Source organism: Convolutriloba macropyga, unplaced genomic scaffold, assembly GCF_964194025.1.
Source record: "Convolutriloba macropyga unplaced genomic scaffold, txConMacr16.3 SCAFFOLD_1090, whole genome shotgun sequence".
NCBI lineage: Eukaryota > Metazoa > Xenacoelomorpha > Acoela > Convolutidae > Convolutriloba > Convolutriloba macropyga.
Window position 1 is genome coordinate 44,471 of NW_027449990.1, and position 20,660 is coordinate 65,130.

At 38.6% G+C, this 20,660-nt stretch overlaps 1 protein-coding gene across 1 annotated transcript in view; it reads right to left on the minus strand.

Moving 5' to 3' along the window:
* The window catches only part of LOC142355529 (uncharacterized), a gene marked incomplete at both ends in the record, with an annotated part of 62,739 nt that extends 42,915 nt beyond the window's left edge, over positions 1–19,824 (minus strand). The window contains 2 exons of the mRNA XM_075407659.1: positions 18,166–18,368; positions 19,582–19,824. Of these exons, the coding sequence (XP_075263774.1) occupies positions 18,166–18,368; positions 19,582–19,824 (446 nt within the window). The remainder of the gene's footprint in view (positions 1–18,165; positions 18,369–19,581) is intronic.
* Positions 19,825–20,660: the final 836 nt, after the last annotated feature.

The window sequence follows — 20,660 nt, forward strand, 5'->3', positions numbered from 1 at the left end:
CAGTTTAATCACGCTCGAAGGCTCCACAAACTTTGGACAAAATCAGGTTTCCAGCTATATCTCGAACAATACAAGGCCAGGTCAGGTTTTTTACGTCCACTAAAGTAACATCTGAATTCATCCGCTGGATTAAATAATTGTGGTCGTAACAGCCGTCGATCAACTCCAAGCCTTCCTCTAAAGCTAGAGCCGTGCGACAATCGTTGATTGGGGTAGCTGCCTCCTCAAAAAGTTGGCTCAGAAAGCTCGAAAGTGATTTCAGAGCCCGAAATTCCTTAATATGAACGGCAGCAGCTTTCGCCTCGCTATCGGCAAAGATAGCCATTAATTGGCCAAAACATGTGGTGCCATTTTTGTCAAACTCAACAAAATGCACGCAAGTTTTGTCTGAATGCCAGGAACACTTACTACCATGACAAAAAAACATTTTTGAGTCAATTTCAAATGTACTGCTCGTGACAAAAATCTCTTGTGCAGCTTCAATTTCGATTAAACATTCAGTGGGACGGAACAACTTTAGAGATCCAATTACTGTTGCAGCACAATTCCAACTAAATTTTCGTCTGAAGAACCGTCGTTGATTCCTCTTGACTGCCAATTTTGTTGCTAAGGATGCACTTGTAATTGGCCCAATAGCACGTTTCAGATGATAGTGTGCAGCTTCGAAAGGCATGCAGGACAAGGAAGCCAAGGGTCCTGACCTCTTCACCTGATCAGCCAAGTGACCAAGAGAATGCATATTAAAAGTTTGCGCTGCCTCACCGTAGAATCTTGGAATCAACTTTTGGAATATCTTTATAAGACGTTCTGCTACATCTATAAACGATTTATCAAGCGGCTCAACTAAATACCTGACTGCAGAACTCAGTAGAAAAAAATGTATAAACATAAACAAAGAGAGCGTTCCATATAAGGATGTGAAGCCGTAGAAAAGAAACAACTTAAATTCGGCAGCTTTCCAATATTTTAACGTTTCCAGACGTCTCAGCTGTCTTTTGTTCTCGCTTCCAGGTACTCTGCATTTAATCAAATAGGCAGATACATCGGCACTTCTGCAACCCAAGAACTTCTTTGAGCTGGTTATCCTGGTCAGAATTGTTTTTACAACGCCTAGGAATACTTGATGCATATAATCAATAAGCATGTCATCGGGGAGCGTTACAACGTCCTCTATAGCAGATGGACCTAAGGAAACATATTCTAAGTTAGAGAAAAATACCAAAAATTTTGCTTTAAAAATTTTGAAATTTTTTGTTTACCTCGCAGACCAAATAGGGATTTTTGTCCGGGCTTTAGGCAGCGAAGCACTACCATGCGGTCCTTTGAGGTCCTCTCAGAAACATTTTCTTCGTCGGAAGGATAAATCCAAACATCTTTCGTGAGAGCTCTACGTCCGATAGCTAAACAGTTACTGCAACCATAACGCCCATTAAACTGTGTTTGGTTCAGTAGAGGAGCTTTCATTACCATGTCCACTATAACATACTGGATCTTTGCAGTAAATTCGATTGTTGAGCCTTTTACGTTCAACCTTCGTACTGCATTGGAATTCACAAAATTTTTGACAGTGTGGTTCATCAGATCATCAACCTTTGGTTTTCTATCTCCGCCGAATAATGATAAAAGCAGCAAATTTTTGTAGCTTACACGTCTCTTCGATGGTAAATTAAGAAGCATGAGCCAGACGGGATATAAATTAAATTTTGCAGAATTGAATGGAGACACACCATCCGTGCTCAAAGCGAAGAACAAACAATTTTTATCTGGCTTTGGTAAACTCAGATCAGTTTGCAGTTGGAAATTTTCGGCTGTAATAAGGTCGTAATTTTCGCTTAGCACGTGACTCAGTTGTCTTTCAAAATTTAGATCAAATATAATGCCCTCAGGAATCTTTCGTTCAACAATACCTGACAACAAACTATTTTCTTGCTGTCTCAGAGAGTACATTGTTGGTAAGTTGTTAGCAGAAGGCAGGGCTTTACTAAAGAGGCAGAGAATTCCGGCAACGGCACGCTCAGAGAGAGCGTGAGTATCAGCAAGATCCATAATTTCACCGTTAAAAGATTGAGTGGAAAGTTTTGAGCCAGTGCAGATCATTTCAGCAGCCGAACTACTTCCATCATAAAACTCTGACTGTTGACTTTCATCGTTATTCGCGTTGGGACTATGCGTAAAAACTTGCGGCTCCTCTCCGTCATTATCTGATAGGCAATCAATTTTTACAGGTGTAGAGCACGGATTGACAGCGACTTCTTCAATGAAATCTTCAAAATTTAAAGATGATTCGTGCGGAATATCGTTGTCAGAAGAATCAGATGATGATGCTCTGGAGGCAGAAGAATCCGAGCACGAAAGCAATCTTACTCGGTATCGTGATCTTTTGGTTACTCGCGATTGGTAAGTCAGACCAATATCACGATGACGTTTGCGAAGTTTTTGAAGGGCTTTTTCTTCAAATTCTTCTTTTGCTAACCGTGAGTTCGAAAACCGTAAGGCTCTAATTCTTCCTGATCGGGTCCAACTTTGAATACTGCTACCTTTTCCGTGCATTTCAGTGTGCGGGCACTCACAGAACTTCCTTTCAGGGCCAAAATAATCACCACTATAAAGTACCGTTATTTCATCACCTGGAGAAATGCCAACGCTTGAAGTTACCCGAAGTCTCACTTGTGCTTGCTTTGTGTTTGCAACATAGGTAGCATTTTCGCGGCAGCTCGAATTGACAAAAGAAACTCCACCCAACATAACTTTTGAGCCCGTGTGATGGCGAATGACAGAAACATCATTCTTGCCATCAATAATTTCATTTTCCTTTATAGGCGCTAGAAAGCCAACCAAGCCAGGAATGAAATCGCCCTTCTTGAATTTTTTCCTAGCGTAAACACCAAAGCTGCAGAAACCGGTATCCCTTGTATAATTAGAAATGAGCGGTCGAAACTCTACATTTTCGAGCGACAAGACGTACGCATCCTCCATGTCTCTTTTCAACGCTTCGTATATAGTTGTATTCCTTAGAGGCAAGCCACACGTAATTTTATGCGAAATTTGATCTTCTAAGTCGATATATTTGGACGTTAGTTCGGCGTCGGCAAGCGCTAGGTCATGCCAAAAAATTGAACGACTCATGTTTGCAACTAAAAATCATAATTAAAAATCAAAATGAGTATAGATGAGATAATCGGAGAACCATTTCCATAAAAACTACGAACTTTTTAGAGCTCCTGCTATGGTCTCAAGGGCCTTTAAAATCTTTTAAAGTTTGAGGCAAAATTTTGTTCACCAGAAAATTGTATCATGAACAATTAACACCAGAATAACATTCTAAGTATTTAAAGTCGCTAGCATTTTTTGCACATAACATTGTCTGGAAGCGAAAGGCAGCTAGCACAAACAAATTGACTGCACTTCAAGCACTCTAAAAAATCAACTCTTGATAACTTGATGCTAACATTACAAACAAAGCACCTCAACGGCTCAAAAGATTGAAGTTCCGATTTTAAGTTTCTCTCTTTGAAGCCTCTCCACCATTCAACTCCAGCTTCACGACTTTTCGCCCAAGACATTGGAAACTTCAGTTCAGAAATTGTGGCTTTACAAAGTGCATATCCCAGAATCTGCTTTAGAGACCTCTTGCGTTGAGAGCACCAACCCCTTATTTCTTCAGCCATGGACTTTTCTTGGGCATCGGAGAACACCTTCTTCAGACAACCATCGTTCTTCAATTTCCGTTTCAAAGTACTCAGCGGAACACCAGTAGATCGAGCGACACACCTTGCACCATAGCCACCCTCATTGACTAAGAATAATGCCATCTCAATATCGCTGTCATTGTATGAACGGGTGGTCTTTCGTACATAGGATCTCGGCATGTTCAATCTTAAAAACGAGGAAAATGAGTTCATGAAGTAAACAGTTGCTCAAAATGAAACTCAGAGAAAAATTTGAGGTACGTTGCAAAAGTTGAAATAGGAAAAACCAGCAAAAAAAAACAATTTTTTTTATGACAGCTGAAAACTGAAAAAGATAAAACATCAGATTCTGATAAATGTTGAATACAAGAAACAAATATTTAGCAGATATAGGTCTGAAAAAGCAAGATACTACTAATGGAGAACCCTTGGAAGGAAACAATCAAATTTTAATCATATATACATATACATATATATATATATATATATATATATATATATATCAAGAGTTAAATAATTAGTTTATCGCAGCAGATGAAAAAATTGAAGCAGACTCCTGAGCTGAAAACGCTTTTGAAAAAGATTCAATTGACGAAACTCAGAGAGTAAATTATTACAGAATCAAAAATTCATAACTGTATCATAGAACAAAGCAATGACCGAAACTGTCGAAGCATTTACATGTCATCAATACGCACTGCATAATTTATTGGAGGATTCGAAACTGTTTATCGGGCCAAAAATCAGTGACACCGAATATCTATAGAACTATCGGTTACTCGGCATTTCCGTTTTTCACACATTGTAGTCCTTCGACGTTTGATAATTTTTTCAGATCTCTTCCCTTTTGATTAATAGCCCTTCTCGCCTCCTCCCATTTTCCGCTGAACCTTTCTTCCACTAAGTTTTTGATCACTATTACTTTGTCGCTGCTCAACGGCGCTCGGTTTGAAACTTTTTGCGGACTGATAATACCGTCTCGTAATTCTTCTTCGGTGAAGAATTCGCACGCCAACCTGACTCCGTACGCCCCAGGAGTTGAACCAGTTTTAAGTTTTAGCCCATTGTCTCCTCTAGCAGTCAATTTCAAATCTTTCCCTGGAGTTGAGGTGTCCTGCTTCTCAAGATTTAATTTGTTGCCACGGGCGACTTTATCGTTGTACCTCCTGACACTTTCTTGGAGTCTCTTACTTTCAGCTCTGGTTTTCTGCAGGGAAAGCTTTAGCTCTTTGGATGCAATTTCCAGATCTTTACAAACTTTTTCAAGACTTTGACTCATTTTCAGCTCTAGAATATAGCGCAAAAAGTTAGGTGCCTTAACCATATCTTGATCAGTAACTGAAATCCAAAAAGAAATAATAAAATCAACGTTCCGCTGGAAAAATGCAACAGACAAAAGTTACTGTTAATTGATACCTCGTCGAATGATTATTCAATAATAATGGTTGCAGAAAAAAGACCATTACGAACTGACGATAGGGTTTTGCGATAAAGAAAGAAACGAAAAACATAAGTCACCATTACGCAAATATATTAATGAACAAGAAAGCAGAAAAGTTTTGGCTAAAGGTTGAGTTTCATTGGCAACAAAACAAACAGTTTTGCATTAATTATACGGCACCTATCCAAATTGATACCAGCATAAAATATGGAAAGCAATTACGTAGGAACACATTTCAACTGGGGGATAGATTTTAAGATTTTTAACAGTTGGCGAGAAGTTACAAAACAGATTAATGATAATGTCAGTTGAAACGTCTTGTGGAAAGGTTATTTCATATTATTGATTGCGCAATATAGACGATCAGGAAACTAAAGATAGGGTTGAGAGTTAAAGCAGAAAGCAACACGTGAACAAATGACGAAATAGAGCAAAAGTTTTTGTTTCACAATTATGCCGGGAAAGACGCTGAGTATCATTGGAAAAAAGTACAATTCAGCTAGAAAAAGGTTATTAGTGCAACTTTCCGAAACAATGACCGATACTTAATCATCATTCGTATTGTTCTCAGATGTCGCTTCCGACACTTCCAGGTTAGGGCGAGTTTCATCCATCTCATTTGCAATCAGATCAGCATCACCAGTTTGCGAATCTCGTTTCTCATTAGCTAATATTCGTTTTTTCACTTTTTTGGAGTCGCGGGCGCAATCGTTTATAGATTTTCTTGCCAGAGACCACTGACCAGGAAACCTGTCTTCCACCATTTTCTGAATTTGTGCCATTTTTTGAGGATCTAGGGCAGCTTTCGTGGCTTTTTCGGGTTGCGCAATACCCTTGATTCGCTCATCTAGTGTGAAAAGATGTTTGAACAAATTAATGCCGTACTTTCCGGGCGTACTACCAGGTAGCTGGTTGAGAATCACACCATCAACCACAATCCTTTTGCTTTCAGTCGCATCCGGAGTTTCAGAGGCCGACTCTATTGGAGCTCCCGAACTGAGGAGCTTTCTAATGTTTCTCGAGTCCCGCCTTTGAATGCTTAAAGCTTCGGTAACTAACTTTAGAGTCTCGCAGACATTTCGAAGCGTCACCACCAAACTACCGTCATTATCCGTAGCGCTAGACTGGTCCTGGTGGCATTCAACAGTTGGCTCATTTTCCTTATCATTCAATTCATCTTCCTTTGGTTCATCTTCCTGCCGTTCATCGTCCTGCGGTTCATCTTCCTGCGGTTCATCTTCTTTTTCTTTCTCAGACAGACCCGGTTCATCGTTGTCTGATAGATTAAAAGATTCATCACTCTCCAACCGCACCACTTTTGGCTCCGGTTGACTTGAAGCCGTTCGCTTTCTCTTTGATGTGAAAAAAGATTGAATATCCTGATGTCTACTTGACGCTGATTGGGAAATTGATTTTTGTCCATCAAACTTATCAGGAGTGCTCACTTGAATCTCCGAGAACGTTAAATCCACAATTTGAGAACCTGACGCGGCATCAATTTTGTTCTCAACTTGCGTCAGAACCCTAGTTTCTGCATCTTCAGTTTCCGTAACTCCAATAAACTTAGCTTCAAATGTCCCCTCACTAAACCGCAAAGGCATTTTCTTGTTTGACTCCCCTGAAGCCGCAAACTTCAACCGATCTGCAAAGCTCAAGTCTTCTGGCCAGCACCTGTCCTTCAGTCCTATGGAATGATGTTTCCCAGTGGTAGGGAAGTAGAAATGAAAGGTCTTCGCTCTATTGTTCTCTAGAATTTTTTCATCAGTTTTTCTTCTCGATTTCAAATTCGCCTCAGCTGGGAGTTTAGAAACGACTTTTGAGTATAGTTTTGACATTTTACAACTAAAACGGTACAGAAGAAGATAAATGGAGCAACAGACAAAAGAGTATAATAGCATAAAAACATCCATATGCAGAGAAGTTTTGTCAGAACTTTTTCAAAAAATAGAATAACCTTGAAAAATCCTAGACAACTGGGCTGTTCAACACATATATTAAGCATTTCAGTCAGCCACGCAATGGGCTGCTCAATGAGCCACACAATTGGCTCTTCCTTCAGCCACAAATTGGCTGGTCAATAATTATACATTAAGCATTTCAGTCAGCCACGCAATTGGCTGTTCAATGAGCCACACAATTGGCTATTCAGTCAGCCTCAAATTGGCTGTTCAGTAATTATACATTAAGCATTTCAGTCAGCCACGCAATTGGCTGTTCAATGAGCCACACAATCGGCTCTTCATTCAGCCTCAAATTGGCTGTTCAGTAATTATACATTAAGCATTTCAGTCAGCCACGCAATTGGCTGTTCAATGAGCCACACAATCGGCTCTTCATTCAGCCACAACTTGGCTGTTCAATAAAAAAAACTAAGCATTTCAGTCAGCCACGCAATTGGCTGTTCAATGAGCCACACAATTGGCTCTTCATTCAGCCTCAAATTGGCTGTTCAGTAATTATACATTAAGCATTTCAGTCAGCCACGCAATTGGCTGTTCAATGAGCCACACAATCGGCTCTTCATTCAGCCACAACTTGGCTGTTCAATAAAAAAAACTAAGCATTTCAGTCAGCCACGCAATTGGCTGTTCAATGAGCCACACAATTGGCTCTTCAGTCAGCCTCAAATTGGCTGTTCAGTAATTATACATTAAGCATTTCAGTCAGCCACGCAATTGGCTGTTCAATGAGCCACACAATCGGCTCTTCATTCAGCCACAACTTGGCTGTTCAATAAAAAAAACTAAGCATTTCAGTCAGCCACGCAATTGGCTGTTCAATGAGCCACACAATTGGCTCTTCATTCAGCCTCAAATTGGCTGTTCAGTAATTATACATTAAGCATTTCAGTCAGCCACGCAATTGGCTGTTCAATGAGCCACACAATCGGCTCTTCATTCAGCCACAACTTGGCTGTTCAATAAAAAAAAACTAAGCATTTCAGTCAGCCACGCAATTGGCTGTTCAATGAGCCACACAATTGGCTCTTCAGTCAGCCTCAAATTGGCTGTTCAGTAATTATACATTAAGCATTTCAGTCAGCCACGCAATTGGCTGTTCAATGAGCCACACAATCGGCTCTTCATTCAGCCACAACTTGGCTGTTCAATAAAAAAACTAAGCATTTCAGTCAGCCACGCAATTGGCTGTTCAATGAGCCACACAATTGGCTCTTCATTCAGCCTCAAATTGGCTGTTCAGTAATTATACATTAAGCATTTCAGTCAGCCACGCAATTGGCTGTTCAATGAGCCACACAATTGGCTCTTCATTCAGCCTCAAATTGGCTGTTCAGTAATTATACATTAAGCATTTCAGTCAGCCACGCAATTGGCTGTTCAATGAGCCACAAATCGGCTCTTCCTTCAGCCACAACTTGGCTGTTCAATAAAAAAACTAAGCATTTCAGTCAGCCACCCAATTGGCTGTTCAATGAGCCACACAATTGGCTCTTCATTCAGCCTCAAATCGGATGTTCAGTAATTATACATTAAGCATTTCAGTCAGCCACGCAATTGGCTGTTCAATGAGCCACACAATCGGCTCTTCCTTCAGCCACAACTTGGCTGTTCAAAAAAAAACTAAGCATTTCAGTCAGCCACGCAATTGGCTGTTCAATGAGCCACACAATTGGCTCTTCATTCAGCCTCAAATTGGCTGTTCAACAATTTCAAAATCGTGATCGAAGCAGCGCCTACTTTTTTGAGAAAAACAGCACCAAAAAAAGCACGTCCGTAGGCGAGGGCGATCAAAAATCAGCCTAAGAGAAAACCTGCCTAAAAAAACTTGTACCTCTTAGCGGGGTCTTAAAGACGGAACCACTGCAAAGTTTATTTGCTCCTTGTTCAAATCACTAAGATTAACAAAGCTTCAAAATATCAAATATTAATAAACAACGTTGTGAAATAAACAACAGTAAGAGTTGAAGGTCTAAAACTTTTTCGACGACAGGGTTGAAATTTTCTTTAGCAACAACTTGCTCAAATTCTTGTAACAATTCAGGTGAACTCCATCGCTCAAGTCCTCCTGCTTGACGCTACCTGCCAGCTGAATATGTCGCTGTTTATACTTTTTCGCCAGTCTGGAATTGGCATAGTGAATTCCTTGTACGTTTGACATTCTCGGAATGATGTCGGCAATGAGACACAGTCCATTGTTAGCCTCCACAAAGTTGACCACTTCACCCATGGTTTTCATGAGCCCTTTTATGTCAGACGGGGTGGTCACAAGAGGGTCCTTTGACGAGATATCATTCCCTCCCATCATAATAACAAGAACGTCGTATCCGACGAGTTCACTTTCATAAGACTTCCAATTAGCCAATTTCTCACCTCCTCTGCCAATTATCACTATGTTTGGAGGTACGATCAGTTTCGTAACATGAGAGTCGCCAAACACGGCGATAGATAGATGACTCAAATTCATATCCAACTTGAAACAAAAAAAAGAACCAAATGAATTTGGTAAAATAGTGAACATGACACAAAATAATACTAGTACTACATGTAGTGAGAAAAAACGACCAGGCGTGGTTTAATGGAAGTCAAACATGATTAATAAAGTATATCAACACAGATCTAATGTACCCGAAATTTTGACTTAATATGCACTAAAACAGGTATGGTACATAGAAACCTCACCTACCGGCCCTAAAAAATTTACAGCATAAATTAACCCCTATAGCTTAGTACCCCTGATACCCGGGGCTGAGTGGTCCCACATTGACCCGTGGTGGTGGTCCCAGTTCACACATGGTGGCGTCCCCTGATACCCGGGGATGGGTGGTCCCATATTTACCGATGGTACGGTTTAAGCGCAACAAGCGATTCACAATGTAGATACAACAAAACTCTGGTTCTTTTTACTATTGGAGACATCTACTAATGCTAACTAATTAATCCTGATCGTCAGAAGTCCAAAAAATTTAACTCAAAGATATTTTGAAACAAAAGAAAGTATATTTTGGAAAAAAAAGTAGACCAAACTCTGTTAAACTGTATTTTGAGAGCGAAATCTGACAACGTGTTAAGTACTTCTATCTCAGACAACCTAGAACGATAATTCTTTCGGCTTTAGAACCTATTGGGACTTTCCCACTCCTACTTAGGCCCTCAATTGATTTGAATAAGTCCTTCACTATATTGACAAACACTTTGTTAAACTGTATAAAGATCGTATTTTGAGTGCGAAATCTGACAACGTGCTAAGTACTTCTATCCCAGACAACCTAATACAAAGATCCCTTGGGCTTTAGAAACTATTTGGACTTTCCCACTCCTACTTAGGCCCTCAATTGATTTGAAAAAGTCCTTCGCTATATTGAAAAACACTTTAAACTGTATAAAGATAGTATTTTGAGAGCAAAATCTGACAACGTGTTAAGTTCTTCTATCTCAGACCATCTAGAACGATAATTTCTTCTGCTTTAGAACCTATTTGGACTTTCCCACTCCTACTTAGGCGCTCAATTGATTTGAATAAGTCCTTCACTATATTGAAAAGCACTTTTAAACTATAAAGATAGTATTTTGAGAGCGAAATCTGACAACGTGTTAAGTACTTCTATCTCAGACAACCTAGAACAATAATTCTTTCGGCTTTAGAACCTATTTGGACTTTCCGACTCCTACTTAGGCCCTCAATTGATTTGAATAAGTCCTTCACTATATTGAAAAACACTTTGTTAAACTGTATAAAGATCGTATTTTGAGTGCGAAATCTGACAACGTGCTAAGTACTTCTATCTCAGACAACCTAGTACGATAATCCCTTGGGCTTTAGAACCTATTTGCACTTTCCCACTCCTACTTAGGCCCTCAAATGATTTGAATAAGTCCTTCGCTATATTGAAAAACACTTTTTGTTAAACTGTATAAAGATAGTATTTTGAGAGCGAAATCTGACAACGTGTTAAGTTCTTCTATCTCAGACCATCTAGAACGATAATTTTTTCTGCTTTAGAACCTATTTAGACTTTCCCACTCCTACTTAGGCCCTCAATTGATTTGAATAAGTCCTTCGCTATATTGAAAAACACTTTTTGTTAAACTGTATAAAGATAGTATTTTGAGAGCGAAATCTGACAACGTGTTAAGTTCTTCTATTTCAGACCATCTAGAACGATAATTCCTTCTGCTTTAGAACCTATTTGGACTTTCCCACTCCTACTTAGGCCCTCAATTGATTTGAATAAGTCCTTCGCTATATTGAAAAACACTTTTTGTTAAACTGTATAAAGATAGTATTTTGAGAGCGAAATCTGACAACGTGTTAAGTTCTTCTATTTCAGACCATCTAGAACGATAATTCCTTCTGCTTTAGAACCTATTTGGACTTTCCCACTCCTACTTAGGCCCTCAATTGATTTGAATAAGTCCTTCGCTATATTGAAAAACACTTTTTGTTAAACTGTATAAAGATAGTAATTTGAGAGCGAAATCTGACAACGTGTTAATTACGTTTTTTGTAGACCACCTAGACCGAAAATTAGCTCTTTACACCGCAGACATAACCCACTCAGTGGGTGCACACCGGACTCAAACAATTGCTTTGCCTCACCACAGGAGGCTGAAGAGCACTCGGTGAGTGCTGACACACGACTAAAAAAATTGCAGAAACACAAACACACCGAAACGCAACGAAAGACGCCCGAAAAACTCGCCCGCACCGCACGTACGTCCCCATCATGAGGTGCACCGAAGCCCAGAAGTGGGGGGGAGCCGACTAACCGGCGTCTCAACGGGACAGGGGGGGGGTGCTCCCCATGGGGCGAAACGCCCTCACCTTAGAATAATAGTATACATAAGTAATAAGAGGAGAGAAGATCAACCCCTCAACCAATATGGGTGAAAATTGGAGTACAGTTTACCCACAATAAAAGGGGGCTACAGTGCTTATACTGGTACCCCAAAACAACAATTTTAACAAACTTCCAAAAGAGATTACTGAATTTTGGGCATATATTCATGGTGGTTGGGGGGGTCACTTGCAGAGTGAAAATTGACCCCCTAGATCTCGAAAAACCTTATACAAAATATATATGAGGAGATTCCCCATTACAAATGGAGTTCAATGAGCCTATTCCTGCAGTCAAAGTCATTAATTTCAACATTTCACATGTAGAAACGTGAAACGTACCAGTCACTAAAAGGTCAAAATGACCGTATGTGTCGAGGACAATTTCTCAAAAACGGCTGAAAGAAACAAAACGCCATTTACAGGGATTCAAGTACTGCTCAAGCTGAGTTCAAATCAAAAGACAGATCAAAAATCGGTTCACTCTACGAGGAGATATTCCAACATCAAGGTACCGTACCAAATGACCAAAATGACCCAAATTTCGGTGCTGTTTCTGTACTAAAACCACATTATAACATTATAACCACTCGTTATAACCAGTGATTTATAACCACACAAGCCACATTTAGTGTGTCAAGGTGACCGACGACATGACCAGAGACGAATAATATAGTTTAATATCGTATTCATGGTAGGTTTCTCTCCTCATGGGGGTCAATCTAGGTCAAGTTTACTGGCCAATTTCTCGAAAACGGCTGAACAAAAACAAACGCCCTTAATACTGTTTGTAGCACTGCTTGAGATACGCATCATATCAAAAAATGAACCCAATCGGTGCACTCTTCGAGGAGTTATGGCAAAAAGAAGGTACCGTACCAAATGACCATGGAGGAGAGATACACCACCTCCAGAGCTAAAATTGAACACCTAAACCACAGAAAATGATATATAAAGTATATATATTCGGAATCTGCATTAGACGGGCTATTCAAAACACTAATTTTCCAAAACACAGTTCAAAGCTTCAAGGCGACAAAACGGTGTCAACGGTGACACCCGCTGGTGTCAACCTCTTCTGGGGGCTAAAACGAGGGCAAGTTTACTGGCCAATTTCTCTAAAACGGCTGAACAAAAATAAACGCCCTTAGTACAGTTTGTAGCACTGCTTGAGATACGCATCATATTAAAAAATGAACCCAATCGGTGCATTTTTCGAGGAGTTATAGCAAAAATAAGGTACCGTACCAACTGACCCCAGAAGAGGGGTACTCCATATTCGGAGCTAAAATTGACCTTCTGAACTACATAAAATGGGGTGTAAAATATATATGGTGACAAGCAGCATTATCAGGCGAGTCTAACGAACTAACTATCGAGTCTAAATGGGCTATTTTTAGTGGTCTAACATGTAGGTACAGCAGAAGTACCGGACACGAATAGGTCAAAATGGAGGTATGTGTCCCGGCCAATTTCTCGAAAACGGCTGAAAGAAACAAAACGCTATTTACAGGGATTCAAGTACGGCTCAAGCTGAGTTCAAATCAACAAACAAATCAAAAATCGGTTCACTCTACGAGGAGATATTCCAACATAAAGGTGCCGTACCAAATGAGCAAATAGGACAGGTACTGCTCATGTAACGCTAAAATTGACCATCTGGACTCCATAAAACTGCATACAAAATATATATGGGGAGACTCCCCACTAACTGAGGATTCTAAAACACTAACATTTATTGGGTAAATCGGGTGTTTTCTTGTACCGAAATTTGGGTCATCCCGAATAGCCCAAAATTTCGACCCATTTCAACTTTGAACACTAATAACTTTTTGATTAGGCCGATTTGAGAAACCAACCAAACACTGCAATCCAGAGGGGTTCAGTGCCAACAAAATGCGACCACTCCCGTTTAATTTGGTCCAGTACTTTAGCAGATATTAACAAAATACTGTTCTGTACCCCATTTTTTGGGCTAAAATCGAAGCCCAAGATCTCCGGAACCGACGTAAAACAACGTGAAACAGCGTTGCCGGCGTATTTGTGGGTGTAATTCTGGTCCACTTCCACGTTTTAGGTCACGGCACACCTTCATGGTGAGGTGGGAAAAAATTTCCCACCTCACCATGAAGGTTATGATGTTTTGTGTGTTTTGACATAAAACAACATCCACAAAAATTTGATTAAATCGTGAAAAAAGAAAAATTGTTGAGTTAACCCCATTAATTGATACAAATAGCTTCAGGAACCTAAATACTGTCCAGAAAACACAAAAAGCACGCCCAAAACTTGTTCAATTGCAAGAAAACACCACTTGACTCATTCATTTGGTCAAATGACCGATTTTGATTACCATATTTCAAGTTTCGCTTAAATAAACCATCGAAACTTATGAAAAAATAGTACGATATGTAATAGGGATACTCCTCAGCTAATGAGCAGTCCAAAACACTATAATACTAATCTTGACACAAAAATTTCAACCTTATGTCACCGCCGAAATAGCCGAAAATGGCCGATAATCGAGGTTCGTCGCTTACAGGGCAGAAATTGACCCACTCAACTCCATAAAACCATATAGAAAATATATATGGGGATACTCATCACTATCAGCGAAATCCAACAAACTTATATATGTGGGGATACTAAGGTATTTTGAGATATCCATTATTGGGGACTCCAATTTCACCTAAAGTGGTGACTTTTTTCAAATTTAACAATCAAAAACTTTTTTTTTACCAAGACCAATTAGGGTGAAAAATTATTGGAGGAGCTCGACAATTAGAATACCAACACAATGAGCCTATGCTGGTAGAATTCTGCAAAGCAGTTGCCTACTTATAAACAAAACAACTAATTGTACCTCTGTCAATCTGAATCTGAAAGACTTTAAAAAAATGGAAGCTACATGAGGACCCTAGGTCGTTACTGCTTCTTTATTAGTGTAATTCAATTTTCCAGAGTTTTATTTTATGCAGTAAGAATAGTTTTTGATTTAATACGTAAGAAAGAGAGATTGCAATCAAGTTGATCCACTTTAAAGCCACTGCGATTCCTAATGTTATCATTTGAAGAAATTAAAGTCTCTTTAAACCGTTTTTTCTGAAACCTCAGTACTGATATTCACTTCAGAAACTCCCAATGGTTCCTAAATAACTTGTTTGATCCAGTATTATTAGTAGGGCTGAAGTGTGGGAAACTTTTATATTAAACTTAACCAAAACTTTGCGAAACTTAATAAACGGCAGGAAAGAGTTCCATAAATGTTTGTTTTGGCTTCTATAATTTGTAGAGTGCCCTGTTTCGGAAACATGTACCTAAAATAACAAACAAATTCCAGTTTTCGAAGGACCGGGGTTTTGAAGCAGTGCTCATGTCGGAAAATGGTACTATTTCGAATTAAAAAGAAAATCAATCTGATTCTGAAAGTCTTTAAAGAAATGGAAGCTGAATGTTGACCATATGTCGTTACCGTTTCTATATTTGTGTAATCCAGTTTTCTAGAGGTCTATTTTATTCAGGAACTCTTGGTTTTGATATAATATTTAAGGAAGAGAGATTGGATTCAAGTTGATCCACTTTAAAACCTCTGCGTTTCCTTTTGTTATGATTTTAAAAAATTAAAGTTTCTTTAACCTGTTTGTTTGAAACCTCAGTATTGAAATTAACTTCAGAAACCCCTAATGGTTCACAAAATACTTGTTCAATCTAGAAATATCAGTAAGGCTGAAGAGTGGGAGACATTTATATTCAACTTAACCGTTACTTTGCGAAACTTAATAAACGGCAGGAAATCGTTTAAAGAAATGGGAGCTAAATGAGGACCATATGTCGTTACCGTTTCTAAAAATGTGTATTCCAGTTTTGCAGAGATCTATTTTCTGCAGGAAAAGTATTTTTTGATTTACTATATAAGTAAGAGAGATTGGATTCAAGTTGATCCACCTTAAAACCACTGCGTTTCCTGTTGTTAGGATTTTAAAAAACTAAAGTTTCTTGAAACAGTTTTTGTGGAAACTTCAGTATTGATATTTACTTTAGAAACTCCGAAACGTTCCTTATTTACTGGTTTCATCTAGAAACATCAGTTGGGCTGAAGAGTGGGAAACTTTTATATTAAACTTAACCGTAACTTTGCGAAATTTATCAAACGCAGGAAGTAGTTTCCTAAATATTTGTTTTGTCCTTTAAAATTTGTAGAGAGCCCTCTTTCAGAAAACTGGTTCCGAAAATTAAAAGACTAACTTCACTTCGACAGACAGGGTTTTGAAGCAGTGCTAATGTTTGAAAATGGAATTAGTTCGAATTAAAAGGAATATCAATCTGATTCTAAAAGACTTTAAAGAAATGAAAGCTAAATGAGGACCATATGTCCTTACCGTTTCTATATTTGTGTAATCCAGTTCTACAGAGATCTATTTTATGCAGGAATACTAATTTTTGATTTACTATATAAGGAAGAGAGATTGGATTCAAGTTGATCCACTTTAAAACCACTGCGTTTCCTGTTAGTATGATTTTAAAAAATTTAAGTTTATTCAATCCGTTTGTTTGAAACGTCAGTTTTGATATTGTTTTCAGATTCCCCATCGTTCCCAAATTACGTGTTCAATCTAGAAACATCAGTAGGGCTGAAGAGTGGGAGACCTTTATATTAAAAATAACCGTTACTTTGCGAAACTTAATAAATGGCAGGAAATCCTTTTAAGAAATGGGAGCTAAATGAGGACCATATGTCGTTACCGTTTCTATAATTGTGTAATACAGTTCTACAGGGATGTAATTTCTGCAAGAAAAAAGTTTTTGATTTACTATATAAGGAAGAGGAATTGGATTCAAGTTGACCCACTTTAAAACCACTGCGTTTCCTGTTGTTATGATTTTAAAAAATTAAAGTTTATTCAAACCGTTTCTTTTAAACTTCTTTATTGATAATCACTATAAAAATCCTAAACAGTTCCTTATTTACTTGTTTGATCTAGAAACATCAGTAGAGCTGAAGAGTGGGAAACTTTTATATTAAACTTAACCGTAACTTTGCGAAACTTAACAAACGCAGGAAATAGTTTCATAAATGTTTGTTTTGTCCACTAAAAACTGTAGAGAGCCCAGTTTCGGAAACATGTACCTAAATTTTAGACTTACTTACCTAAAAATTTGACTTACGGAGTTTTGAAGCGGAGCTTATAATGGAAAATGGAATTAGTTTGATTTAAAAAGAATATCAATTTGATTCTTAAAGTCTTTAGAGAAATGGAAGCTAAATGAGGACCATATGTCGTTTTCGTTTATAAAGTTTGTATTTGTATTGCCTTTGTTTACTGCTAATTTTTTTTTGTTTTACTGCTGAATACAAAAAAGGTGTTTTCAGGTAACCACACCTGAACTTGTTCAGGCGCAAATTTATCTGAAATACAGTTCAGGTGTATTTCAGGTGCTTTTACACCTGAACTTCACCTGAAGTTCTAGTCACCTGAACTTTTTTAGTGTTTACAAGTTTTATCTTGGTTGAGGTAAAATTCCTACTCGGAAATATCCCATATCCTATTAGAAAACGGAAAAAAAAACAAGCGAAAAAACTTTCCTAGCAGGAAATTCAGGAAAAAAAGAAATTGTAATATTTCCTACTAGGATTTGCGAGAAAAGCAGGCGAAAAATTTTTTTCCGAGCAGGAAATTGCGGAAAAGCGGGTAAACGATTTTTCCGAGCCGGAAATTACGGAAAAGCGGGTGAAAGTTTTTTTTCCGAGCAGGAAATTACGGAAAAGCGGGTTTTAGTAAGATAATCAGGAATCCTAGTGAGATTAGTAGGAATCGTTGCACCGGGTAAAGATAGAGTTAAGTATATTCACAACAATCAAGCAAGAAACCCCTTAATTATTCACTTGATTGTAATTCATTGAACAAATATTAAGCTGATTACTACATAGTTTTTACCAAATAAAGTATTTTGAAAAAGGTATATTTTGTCTGGGATTTTGTCTGAAAAAGGTATATTTTGTCTGGGACTATTTTGTCTGCCTTTATTGGACTATTTTGTCTGGGACTGTTTTGTCTGGGAATACTTTGCACTTTGGGACTGTTTTGTCTGGTACTGTTTTGTCTGTGACTGTTTTGCCCGGACACGGTTGCATCATTAACAAAAGTGACGCAAAGTAAAAGTTGCTGCCGAGAGATTATCATGGTTGTCCTTGAATAACCAAATATACACTAGTTTGGAATAAAAACTACCAATTCTCACCAATGCTGGCGTACTCTGGAGTGATTGAGTAAACTCCCGGCGTGTCAATTTGGTTATTAGAAACTTCGAGTTCGAATCCGCTTATGAAGTGATCTAGAGGAGCGTCATCAGTCTTTTCCAATGTTCGAGCTCCCACTGTACTACAGCCGCTAGAGGTATCTGGTGGACCCAAACAATCTCCGATGTTAGTGTTGTTGATGTCCCTAGGGGAAAATATCTCTTTGACATTATTGGAATCTATTCTGTCCCCCCCCGCCCCCAGTGTTTTTTATGACCCCCATACTTACAAATTAAATTTTTATGACCCCCATACAAAGTTGTTATATAGCACCTTACTATGTAAAAAATAACACGTGCGGCGGGGGGGGGTCGTAAAAAATTTATGCTCACTAAGCTGGGGGGGGGGGGCGGGGGGACAGAATAGATCCCATTATTGGTATGATACTGACGAGAATTATCATACTAGCCAAGACCGGGTGGATATTTTGCTATATCGTCCAAAATTTCGGAGGAAATTTTTTCCAGTCAATTTTGGCCTGCAAGATTCTGCCAAAATGTTGCAGGATATGTTGCAATATAACCAACCATTCGAAGTAGTCTCTGGCAATGATTTAATTAGATCTTTATTCAGTTCCTTTAAGTGGTTCCGTAATTATTTTCAACTAGTGTAATTAATTTTGGATCTATTATGCTTTGCCCCCCACCCGCTATAATTTTTACGCCTTCCCCGTTACAATTTATATGTTGTTATAGCACGTTAAACAGCATGTTACAAAATAGCACGTGCGCATGGGGGAGTAAAAATATAAACTCACTAAGGTGGGGGGGGGGGGGGGCAAAACAGAATAGATCCGTGTAATTTTTAACAATCACCCAAGAATTTCAAAAATTATTTTCAATTGGTTGGTTGAGCTAATATCTTTCAAGTTTTCATTAGGCTATTTATCACCCTAGATATCTTAAATACCCTAGTTTAAGCGTAATGTTAAATTTGCAAAGATTTTTAAAGAAATTTGCAAATTTTTTAAATTAATGCATTAATTTTACAAATATTTGCAAACACGGCTGAATATTTTTTGTCCCTAATTGTCAGTAGTTGTTCCTGTAGGGTGATTTGGGCACACATATCGTTTACAAGGCGTAGTTTAAACATTTTTCAATTGAATTAAGCAATCTCAGAGAAATGGTTAGGAAAATAACCCACATTGCTAAAGTAAGTATAGCTCGACCGGAACGAACTCGTCCGATCGTTTGCATAAATTTTTGCAAACTTGACATCTTTTTTGCAAAATTTTGCAAATTTGATCTTGCGAAGAGATAATTTGCAAATTTTAATAAATTTGGCTTTATCGAGCAAATTATTGCAAATATTTGCTACAAATTTGTTATTTGTTTTGAACTAGGGTATGAACGAACTTGAACTGAATTCTTCCAAGTCGGCCACTCAGTCGGTCATAGTCAAATCCAGCTGGGAGAGCTGCCTCCTCCTCAAAGTCAACATATTGAAGAACGTATCCAGTCTTATTAGAGTCAGTCTCCTGGTCACCCGCGAGTTCAAAAGAGATGTTGCCTCCATCCGCGTCTTTGTAGTAGACTTTGAACCCTACCAAGTAGTGGTCGGACCCGTTTAAGTAATACACTTCCACCCTTTTGATAAATCTGAAAAATGAGCGGTATTTTGAACGGATGAAACACATATGTAGCAGTAGAAATACTGGATGTAATCCTCCAACCATTCAGAGACTGAGAAGACACTATTCTCTTTAAAATAGCGCTAACTCAACTGACTGTAGTCTATTAGAGTAGTTGCACGATGTGTAACTCCGTGATAACTCTATAATTGAAGTATACCTACAGCGTTTTACAGAGTTGGTTAGTCTGAGAGATATAGATAAGCCTACTTCTTGCGCAGAAATAAGTAGCCCTAGCTCTTTATACCTTAAGGCTGTAAAAGGAGCCCACCTTGGGTCTGCCTTACACAATGGGTTGCTTGTTGACCAGCAAGAAAAAACAAACAACCCGATTCAACAACGTAATGCAGCCATGTGGTAAGCGAAAATTTTTCCAGAATTGATTTACCACTCACCCCCCCCCCCAACCCCCCCCCCCCCCAACAATACAAACGTTGTTGCTAGAATAATTGAATTCGTGGGCACTATAATCTATCAATCCCAGTAAAATGGTAGTGAGCGTTATAAATAAATACATTAAAACTGCAAATTATGATAGAAACAAAATTTTAGCCTGAGGTCCCAGAGCGGAAGTCGATATCTCCAGACCAAATTAAACGCACAATGAGCAGTCATGCGTTAAACATTGCAGGGTCCAGAAAAAAATTAATGAGCGCACGAACATCTGGAAATAGGTAACTTTAAACGCACAGAAGTCTCAACTTGTAACAGTTTAGCGTAACATATTTGCATTCATGGTAGATTCAACACTCTTATTACGACGCTCTATCAAAAGAAAACTTTCTGCAAAACCTCAGCTCGCTT